Source organism: Mytilus trossulus, chromosome 6 (genome assembly GCF_036588685.1).
Source record: "Mytilus trossulus isolate FHL-02 chromosome 6, PNRI_Mtr1.1.1.hap1, whole genome shotgun sequence".
Taxonomy (NCBI): domain Eukaryota; kingdom Metazoa; phylum Mollusca; class Bivalvia; order Mytilida; family Mytilidae; genus Mytilus; species Mytilus trossulus.
The window spans coordinates 9,538,584-9,549,928 of record NC_086378.1 but is presented as its reverse complement, the minus strand read 5'-3'; the positions used below and the strand labels follow the sequence as shown (position 1 = coordinate 9,549,928).

The 11,345-nt window shown below is 32.8% G+C and overlaps 1 protein-coding gene across 1 annotated transcript; it reads left to right on the top strand.

Annotated features, from left to right (window-relative positions):
• The first annotated feature begins 778 nt into the window (after positions 1-778).
• LOC134720740 (ankyrin and armadillo repeat-containing protein-like) lies at positions 779-10,792 on the top strand. Its single transcript, XM_063583211.1, has 7 exons — positions 779-871; positions 1,322-3,017; positions 6,721-6,965; positions 7,589-7,745; positions 8,142-8,289; positions 10,034-10,153; positions 10,496-10,792. The coding sequence occupies exons 2-7, from the start codon at positions 1,424-1,426 to the stop codon at positions 10,773-10,775; spliced, it is 2,544 nt and encodes an 847-aa protein (XP_063439281.1). The 5' UTR covers positions 779-871; positions 1,322-1,423; the 3' UTR covers positions 10,776-10,792.
• Positions 10,793-11,345: the final 553 nt, after the last annotated feature.

Below are 11,345 nucleotides of genomic sequence, written 5' to 3'. Positions count from 1 at the left end.
AAAAAGACGAAAGATACAAGTTACACTGAAATCTAACATTAACTAGCAGATACTAAAATCAAGTTCAAAGCTGAATTTTAACTAGCAAACAAACTACATTTTCACAAACATCTTGGATTTTGATCAGTGCACATCCAACGGATTTAGTGTAAGGACGTCCGAAACACTCCAAGAAAAAGCGCGATCTAATGCCAATGTGCTTCACACTGCCGTGGCCGAATACGAGTCTATTGCATCTGCAATGAAAGTTAAAGTTAAAGGTATAGTAGTTGTGACCAGTATTCGAAATTAAGCTATATAGAAAACACATTAAAACTGCGTATAGTTCACTTGATAAGACTTTAGCTAAACATTTTGCTTATTAGATATAGAAGAAACCAAGTAAAATCAAACACAACTTTACCTATATTGTTTGCGTGTTGTGGTAATGAATAATCAGGTAAATATTAGTTAAGTGGTTATTTTTTTGTGAACGAATGATACATTTTCGTCTGAAAATATCACGCACATGATGGTTTCTTTCAAATCCATAATAATGACTTATTTCATCCTACAAGAGATATTTCGTGAAAAAAATCACCCGCCTTAAAAAAAAATTAAACAGAATATTTGAGTATCGTATTAAACGTATTGGAGAAGATATTGAGAGTGTATACTAAGAATGAATTAGGATTATAATTTAGAATTTCAAGTTCTACTATATATAGTCATGTTCGCTGAAATGTGATCAACTGCATGTAAACTGCGACATGGCAACCGTTCCGATTGTAATCAGAGACTTGAAACCTAAAGTCGTGGAACAGAGCACCGTGACATATACACTTGGTAATAGTTTCTTTAAACACTTTCATTGTTTACTTCTATAGGCTTTGTGAGTATAAACTAAAAAATTTATATTTTTATCTTTTTAAATCCATTATCATCAATATTTTAACGTAAAACAGATTTTGGTGAATAGTGTATCATTTGCAATGTAACTTACTACATATATATGTTTCTGCTATAAATCCAGTAACTTTGATAGCTTCGTTTTGATTATAATATGATAAGAAGGGTGTTTCAATGAAAACTATACAGAACTAGAAAATGTAAATATATATATAAAATAAATTGTAAATTGGTACTGCCTTATCTTAGTTTACAAGACCATATTTGAATAAAGTAAAAAGTTTGATCATACAGTAGGACCGTTGTTACAAACACCCTGGACTTAACCAAGTTAATAACATAAAGTTGTATCTCGTTTCAGCCCTCTGTAAGCTTGTAACGCTATTAAAGAAGTTCGGTATAGTTTTAATGTCTTGTGTTTTCTCCATTTTAGATTTCTGTACATGTAAAGTATCGTTCGAATTTGAGATGTCTTAAGCTTGTAATTATCAATCAAAATTCGTTACTTGATAGACAAGCTATATAGCAAATTAAAATGGCAGAAGTTGAAGAATTTGACTCACAGGGTTGGAATCAGATCCACAGAGCAGCTCACGGAGGTTATATACTGGAGGTGGACTTCAATTTGAATGAAAACAGGGATTTATTAGAACTGGAAACAAAAGATGATAAGCTGATGACACCGTTTTTATGCGCTGTTGACGGGAATAAAATGAAAGCAGTGAAATATCTACTGGAAAGTGGTGCACGTACGGATGTGATAAACGCACAAAATCACGGAGCTGTGGAAATATGTGCATTAAAGATATACATAGAAATGCTGAAATATCTTATTGAAATCGATAATCCGATGATTCCAGTATGGAAAAATTTGATCCGGTTTTTCGATTCCGAGAGCGAAGAAGAGGCTGAAGCAGCGGGAAAATGTCTTCGGGTATTAACTGATCGTTTGGAAAAAAGTAAAATAAATCCTTCATGGGAACAGTTTTACAACAACGGCGGTGTAAATGTAATTGTTCGTGTTGCTAGAAGTTCGTTAAGTGATGAAGCAAAAATTCCAGCATTTCAGACACTTCTGAATCTGATAGAAAGACTAGAAGTGCAAGAGCAAATTTCGTCAAGTGGCGGGATTATCGCATTTATAACCCTTCTGAAGTCAACCAATCACTATGTTATACAGTTGTCCGCAGAAATACTTGATTCGCTTGCAACAAATCAAACCTACGCATTGCAGATAAGTCAAAACAATGGTATTCCGGCTTTAGTTAAAGTTCTTCAAGATATCCATGACTACGAAGTATTGACCCCAGCAGTGCATTGTCTTGGTAACCTCGCAGAATCAGAGACAAAGATTCAAGCTCAAGTGGGAACGTCGCACGGTTGCATTCCGCAACTAGTAGTTTTATTTGAAGAATTTCATGAACACAGCTTCTTAGTAACTCTAAGTAACGTTGTAGGAAAAATTGCAAACAACGACGAAACAAATCAAAATAATTTTATCAATGCTGGAATTGTTCCTCATATTATCTCTCTATTAAACATAAGAAGTAGTAAAGATATACAAATGTCTGCAGTGGACACAATTTACAAACTGTCTATAGGAAATGATTCGACACAGAAGGCTATGGTTGGGGAAAACATCCACGAACACATGCTGAAAATGTTAAGAGTGACACGCATTGTTCTTATCCAAGAAAAGACAGCTCTTGCACTTTGGGCTATTTCGGGTTCAGACTTCGATATAAAGAGATACATTGCTGAACAGATTGGAGCATTTCTATTAGTACAATTCGCAAATGCTTTATCTTCAGATAAACTTCATTTTATGGGATCCGAATGCTTGTGTATTTTAGCACAAGGTCCTCTAAACTACCAAACAGAAATAGCCAAATCTCACGGAATACCAGCATTGCTGAAACTTCTCAGCTCTTCAAAGGTGTACATTGTATTAAGTGTTATACGGACATTACGATTTATTTGTCTTGGTGTGGGATATGTGCCAAACCGAAACAATCAGAATACGCTGTTACGTTTGGGGGCTATTAAAAATCTAATGGCTTTGATGGTCCTTTCAGAAGACGAGACCGTACAAATTGAGGCAGCTATTGCACTCGCTGCTGTATCTTTAGGTAAGCTACAGAGAGAAAAAAGTTTTATTCATTGCAGGTTTTAATTGATTACAAAATGGCAATCTATTACGAAGCATTGATCCCAGCGGTGCATTGTCTTGGTACACTTCCACACAATCTAAAAAAAAAAGTTTTTGTATTTGATAAAATGGTCTTTCGAAAAATCTCATTGTAATTTTATTTGCTGTAACTCGGTTAAGGCCTTTTTCTGTAACGAAAAAGGAAAGTATGCTAGATACACTTACTGGACATGTGAGGAAAAGGTAGTAGGTATTCCTATGGGCACCAACTGTGCCCCTTTAATAGCAGATTTATTTCTATATTGCTATGAATCTCAGTTTATGACCAAACTCAGTAAAGACCCATCATTGTTATATTTGGTTGATACATTCAAAAATACCTACCGTTATCTGGATGATATGTTTTCGTTGAATAATCCAGAGTTCTCTAAATATACTTCAGAAATTTACCCAAACGAACATACTTTAACTTAATCTAACATAAACAGCAGCAGTTGTCCTTTTCTAGATTTAGACATTTCAATTTCAAACGGGAAACTTCACACTAAAATTTACGACAAAAGAGAAGATTTTTCATTTCCTATTGTTAATTTTCCTTTTATAGACGGCGATGTGCCTTTGGCTCCATCATACGGTGTTTATATATCACAACTCGTTCGGTTTGCCCGTGTGTGTTCTGATGTCATAGATTTTAACGAACGTAATCAATGCATCACTGGTAAATTGTTGTGTCAGGGATTTCGATACCATAAATTACTTAAAACTTTTACTAAATTCTTTCATAGATACAAAGATTTGATTAGTAAATTTGGCTATACCTGTAGAAAGCTTATTAAAAATGGTATTTCACATCCTAAATTTTATGGTAATATTGTACTTAAAGCGAGGAAATCACTTAATATGTGATCCTTGTAAACTCATCGAAACTTTAAACAAACTTATAAGTAAGGGTTATCGTACCAATATTGTAATTAGATCTCTGAATATAGTTCACATTGGCACTAATATTGATTTTGTCATTAGCAAATTAAAACATAACTAAATTGCTTTATCTTTTGAGGCGAGATGTATAGAGACACAGACACGTTAATTTTTATTTCTATAGAAGTCGCTCTTCACTATCCTACTACCTGTCGATACATTTATTTTTGGCATTGCACAAGTCATGTCTTCTTTGACTATTAATGACGTTAAAATACTAAATCCCTGGGATGTGTTTTAGTTGATTTTAGTCTCTGATGCATGATTTTTTATTATTAATTGGTTTTGGCTTTTAACTAGCTGTCAGTAACTGCGAGTACTCTCAAATCGTATTTTCTTGTTAATTCGACCTGTTATACTGTTTATAATGCTTTTTTGTTATTTTTGTTATTTATATGGATCTTGTCTGTACACTAGCTTTGATTATTTGTAATATCTTCATTTTTTCACTTATTCTTACTACATTTGTATAAACTTCAAGATTATAATTATTTTTTTGATTGGTTAAATATTTCTCAGTGATGTCCTGCCATGGCTTTGTTTGAATTTGTTTGTTAGCTTTATGGTCATGAATGTTTGTCTCTAATATTTTTAAAATTAACTGTGCATTTGTATTCATATATCGCAGATCAAATTTATTCGTTCATTGTGTAATCATACGTTTTCTGATTGAGTTAAGTCTACGGGGCGCCGAATGGGACTCTTGTGGTTTTGTACTCAAAATTCAATTTTGTACGGACAAAAGTGACTTTTGTTCAATAAAAATGAGTTCAGTTTAACAAAATTTGTATCATACTACAAATTTGAAATTTTGTCATACAAAATTATCTATAAGCGGACAAAAGTCACTTTTGTCATGACAAAATTCATTTTTGTTACACAGACTTGACTTTTGTTACCTAATTTGAAAATTGAGCGACAAAAGTCAATTTTGTATTTAAATTAGTTTAGTTTGGTTTCTGTGAACTAATTTGCATACAAAATCGACTTTTGTTACACAAAATTGACTTTTGTTACACAAAAATTACTTTTGTTACACAAAATTGACTTTTGTTACACAAAATTGACTTTTGTTACACAAAATTGACTTTTGTGAGACAAAATTGACAAAATTGACTTTTGTCTCAACAAAATTGACAAAATTGAATTTTGTCTCAACAAAATTGATTTTTGTCTCACGAAAGTCCATTTTGTCTCACGAAAGTCAATTTTGTCTCATAAAGGTCAATTTTGTTGTTACAAAATTGAATTTTGTCATCACAATAATGAATTTTGTTGTCACAAAATTGACTTTTGTCTCAACAAAATAGACAAAATTGACTTTTGTCTCAACAAAATTAACAAAATTGACTTTTGTCTCAACAAAAATGACAAAATTGAATTTTGTCTCAACAAAAATGACAAAATTAAATTTTGTCTCACAAAAGTCAATTTTGTCTCACAAAAGTCAATTTTGTCTCACAAAAGTTAATTTTGTTTCACAAAAGTCAATTTTGTCTCACAAAATTGAATCTTACCGTACACAATTGACTTTTGTGATTTAATTTCCATATCAGGTAACAAAAGTCAATTTTGTATGCAAATATGTTTATATTTGCATACCTTTAAGACAAAATTGACTTTTGTCATGACAAATATGAATTTTGTCTACAAAAATGAATTTTGTCTACACAAATGAATTTTGTCATCACAAAATTGAAGTTCTCACAAAACAAGTCTGTAGCACATAGTTTTGTAAGACAAAAATGATTTTGTTATGACAGAATTGAATTTTGTACAAAACCACAAGAGTCCCATTCGGCGCCCCGTAAAGTCTGCCAATTGATATTTTATCGTGTGTTTTTCTATGTTGTGATGTTATGCTATTGTTTCAGAAAAAGGGAGAAGGTTTGGATCCATTAAAACGTTTAATCCCGCTGCAAATGTTTGCACCTGTCCTAAGTCAGGAATCTGATGTACAATAGTTGTCGTTTGTTTATGTAATATATACGTGTTTCTCGTTTTGTTTATATAGATTAGACCGTTGGTTTTACTGTTTGAATGGTTTTACACTAGTAATTTTGGGGCCCTTTATAGCTTGTTGTTCGGTGTGAGCCAATGCTCCGTGTTGAAGGCCGTACTTTAACCTATAAGGGTTTACCTTTTAAATTGTTATTTGGATGGAGAGTTGTCTCATTGGCACTCACACCACATCTTCCTATATCTAATCTATTGTTATAGTTTTGCTGTTTGTAAAAGGTTTTAGTCTAGTCAACCACTATAATTGATCCATAACAGAATTTCCGCCAAATTCCTCCCACAACTGCAAACTTAGTAATTTTATATTTTAAATAACATATGTTCAAAGTGTACCAAGTATACCCTTTTCAAATAATAATTTTACCGTGTCATTAACTTTGAAAGTGAATTAAATATGTCTTTGTTTGATAATTAGTTTTACCTTTTGGGACATTTAACTTTAGAAAAAGAAACTAATCGACTGATCCTTAATTATTTAGGTCAGGCATACATATAAAACTTAATTAATTTGAAAATTTTGTTTTCAACGTTTTGTTTGCTTTGAGTCTTCCTGATGACAAGAGCCTCGGATAGATCGTACCAAACAATATGAAAGAATATTGAAATAAAAGTATAATACAAAAAACAAAACTTCATATCGTCCCCAAATCGGTTCGTAGAACATTTTCACTTTACAATTCTAGGTAACCAGCACGTGCTTGATGAAATAAAGAAATTTCCAGAATTCACATATGTCCGGATTCTCAAACTTATGTACTCATCCGATCCAAACGTGAGGCTCCTAGCAGGTTTAGCTCTTGCTACATTTGCATACAACAACCTGACGGAACAGAAAGAAATAGCAGAACAAGGAGGTGTTAGGTTCAATAGTTTCCGACCATTCCTCCATTCAGAGACAGAATTATTCCGGTGTTTAGGTGCATTTCAGGTATACCATTTAATCTATATATTTAGACTTGAATACATTTGAACATTATAAGAAATCATAAAATAATGAATTTTATCAACTAATATATACAAGTGTGGACACAGATCAATGTGGATAGTATGTCAGGATGTTTGACAGTGTTTCCTGACAAATTGAGTTCTCTGTTTTTTCCCCATAAGGTTCTATATTAAACTGTGTTGCACAATGACAGACAACCTGAGCCTGACCATAAACATTAGCAGTGTTGTCTATTTAATATTTAGTTTTGATGGTCAAGACTGTCATGGACACTAACTGCATTGATTACAAAATGATTATGATAAAATCGTTTTGGATACATCTGTAGCTAATAAACAAATATAAATTTTGCTCCAGTTTCAAGTTCCCAAATTATTACTTTTTTATCATTATTTCCTAAAATGCGTTAATTTGTTTTTCTGAATTTGTATAACACGTGGTCACTATAACGCGCCAATTTTACAATACATCATTTGTTTCACGGTTAGTTTCTTTTCAAAATACATGCAGATCATACATAGTTTTATTTATTTTTTGTTACTTGTAATGTATCTAAATGTTCGCTATCTTATACTAAATTGTATTTGACCTCTCTAATTTTCTAGGTTGTAGTTTTAGCAAGAATCATACCGGACACTGAACAGGCTTTATCATCTGCTGCTGGAATCAAATTATTAATAGATCTCGTTCAAGATTCAACAGACAACGAGATTCTAGCGCTATCTTGCGATTGCATTGCCAGACTTTCTCATACAAGAGCAGGTATGCAAACTTGAAGTAGAAAGAACGTACAAAAAAGCAAACCACCATGATTAAGAGGTATATTGCACGTCACAAAGAATGAAACTATACTGCTAAATTTATTAATTTCGTATCTTAAAAATATATTTTGTGCATTAAAATGACAGAAATGTAAAGGATTAATGCATACATATTCCAAATCAGTACATCCATGAAAACGTTGCTTTAAACATAACAAAGGGAACGTTACCACAAATCTGAATAAACATTTTTCTTAAACAGATTTTAAAGCGAGATTTGCAAGGAATGAATAGCAAACTATAGTTTTTTTCTAAATTTTCTTTTTGTGTAAAATCGTCAATGAACGTTATGCAAACAACAATCCGTGAATGCTAGCTATTTCTGTTCTCATTTCAGGAATTCCGTCTGCATTCCTCTCCATTGACACAGTAGACCATCTTTGCCACTTACTTCTGAAAAATGTTGAACAGGTCCGAGGATGTGCAGCCATTGCACTTGGTTATTTGTCATTTAATCATACTGGTGAACGACAAATACTCAACAGGTATGGCTTAATCATACTGGTGAACGACAAATACTCAACGGGTATGACTTAATCATACTGGTGAACGACAAATACTCAGCAGGTATGACTTAATCATACTGGTGAACGACAAATACTCAACAGGTATGACTTAATCATACTGGCGAATGACAAATACTCAACCGGTATGACTTAATCATACTGGTAAACGACTAATTCTAAACAAGTATGAATAGTCATTTAATCATACTGGTGAACGACAAATACTCAATAGGTATGAATAGTCATTCAATCATACTGGTGAACGACAAATACTCAACATGTATGAATAGTCATTTAATCATACTGGTGAACGACAAATACTCAATAGGTATGAATAGTCATTCAATCATACTGGTGAACGACAAATACTCAACAGGTATGACTTAATCATACTGGTTAACGAAAAATACTCAGCAGGTATGACTTAATCATACTGGTGAACGACAAATACTCAACAGGTATGACTTAATCATACTGGCAAATAACAAATACTCAACCGGTATGACTTAATCATACTGGTAAACGACAAATTCTCAACAAGTATGAATAGTCATTTAATCATACTGGTGAACGACAAATACTCAACAGGTATGAATAGTCATTCAATCATACTGGTGAACGACAAATACTCAACAGGTATGAATTGTCATTCAATCATACTGGTGAACGACAAATACTCAACAGGTATGAATTGTCATTTAATCATACTGGTGAACGACAAATACTCAACAGGTATGAATAGTCATTTAATCATACTGGTGAACGACAAATACTAAACAGGTATGAATAGTCATTTAATCATACTGGTGAACGACGAATTCTCAATAGGAATGAATAGTCATTTAATCATACTGGTGAACGACAAATACTCAACAGGTATGAATTGTCATTTAATCATACTGGTGAACGACAAATACTCATCAGGTATGGCTATATATTTAATCATACTGTTGAACGACAAATACTCAACAGGTATGGCTATTCATTTAATCATACTGGTGAACGACAAATACTCAACAGGTATGACTATTCATCTAATTATACTGGTGAACGACAAATATTACACAAGAGTTACTTAATCATATTGGTGAACGACAGATACTCGTCAAATATGATTTATTTATACTGGTGAATGACAAATACTCGACAAGAATGATTGTTAATCATACTGGTGAATGACAAATGCTCATATGTATGACTTAATCATACTGGTTAATGACAAATCCTCATCAGGTATGACTTAATCATACTGGTAAATGACACATACTCAACAGGTATGACTTAATCATACTGGTTAAAGACAAATACTCAACAGGTTTGACTTAATCATACTGGTGTATGACAAATACTCAGCAGGTATGACTTTATCATAATGGCGAATGACAAATATTCAACAGGTATGACTTAATCATACAACAAATACTCATTAAGTAAGACTTATTTAAACTATGAACAACAGGTAAGTCCTGTGTTGGCTTTTTAAAATTTTATTTCATTTATGTTTTGGAGTTCAAGTAAGGGTGGCTGAAATAGTTAAGGGGCCAGTCGAATGCGGGTTTTCTTCCCTGGGTTGAAGACCCATTGGTAGCCATGGTCTAATTTCTGCTCTTTCGTTGGGTTGTCTGATTTGCACATTTCCGGTTTCCATTCTCATTTCTATTAGGGGCTAATATGTTCCATATGTGACTCAATTTTAACCAAAAGTGTATACTTTTATTCACAGATGTAGAGCAAATCCATATATGATGAAAATTCTCCTCCACTATACACAAAGAAGTAAAATAAGTCCAGCAATGTTGGAAGGTTGGAGACATTACAGAAAAGTTGGTCTGCCTCCTATTGAGTAAGTGACACGTTGTGATGGTTAAAACAAAAGACTTATAAATAATTTTAAGCAATAACGAGACTCAATACTCAGCATATGCACAGAATTTTGAAGAAACATATAACACAGGGCTTTAAAAAAATCCTATAAACATCCAGTGGCAAATATTTCATGTTTCAATAAAACGATGGTCAGACTCTATAATATTGATGCAATTAAAAAAAATATCATAGCTGTAATTATATCACTTATACTATATTCAAGAGTTGTAACATTTTTGATAAAATATAACCCAATACGGAATATTCAGCAAATACAATTAAACATGTTTACATAAATAATATGTCAATATATTTCCAGTGAAGATCAACAAAATCTGATTGGTTATAACCCACCAGGAAATGGACCAATCACACCTAGCGATGAAACTAATTATTCCAGCAATACCAGTCCAGTTACACAATATCTGGCAGGGAAAGAGAGCCGCCTGACCAACAGAACCTCTAGGTCTGGCTCCAAACAACATGAAGAAGGAACTATAACAGGGACCCTGCACACTGAAGCATCCTTTAAGTCCAGTAACCTCTCATTGGATTTAGTGGATTCACTTAGATCAACTTCTGCAGATACAAAATCTTAAGTCCAGTAACCTCTCATTGGATTTAGTGGATTCACTCAGATCAACTTCTGCAGATACAAAATCTTGACTTTGCATCATTTTGATTTCAATTGATACACATTAACTTATCCATCCGAGATTGCTGTCATAAAATATTCATTTTTTACAAACAATTTACCTGCTTATATTATGCCAAGGAGCAAACAGGTTGAAAATTTAACAATTACTGTTTTTGAAATGCACAACTGAAAAATTGAGAAATACACACACACATTTTAGAAGCATAAAATTTAATACAATGTATAGCCTTAGATACAATTTACTTTGTAAGTTTCTATTTATTAAAATGGCATTCTTCGTGCAGTTTATTGACAAGTTTCATATGCTTTGACTATACAAATCCTTGATATTAAGAAACAACAATATGTTGTGTCAGTGTGATACTTCCCGTTATTAGAGTAAGATAGAAGTAATGCAAAACACCAGTCTAAGAAAAGCCAGTTATTAACTAGAGGCTCAACTTGGTATTGTGCATCTTCAACAAAGGACACAACTTTGTAAACTAGAATAAAATTAATGACAAAATTACTT

Coding starts and splice junctions, on each gene's coding strand:
- LOC134720740 (XM_063583211.1), top strand. CDS start 1,424: ATGGCAGAAGTTGAAGAATTTGACTCACAGGGTTGGAATCAGATCCAC. Junction 8,290..10,033: donor GAACGACAAATACTCAACAG/GTATGGCTTAAT, acceptor TTTTATTCACAG/ATGTAGAGCAAATCCATATA. Junction 10,154..10,495: donor GTTGGTCTGCCTCCTATTGA/GTAAGTGACACG, acceptor ATATATTTCCAG/TGAAGATCAACAAAATCTGA.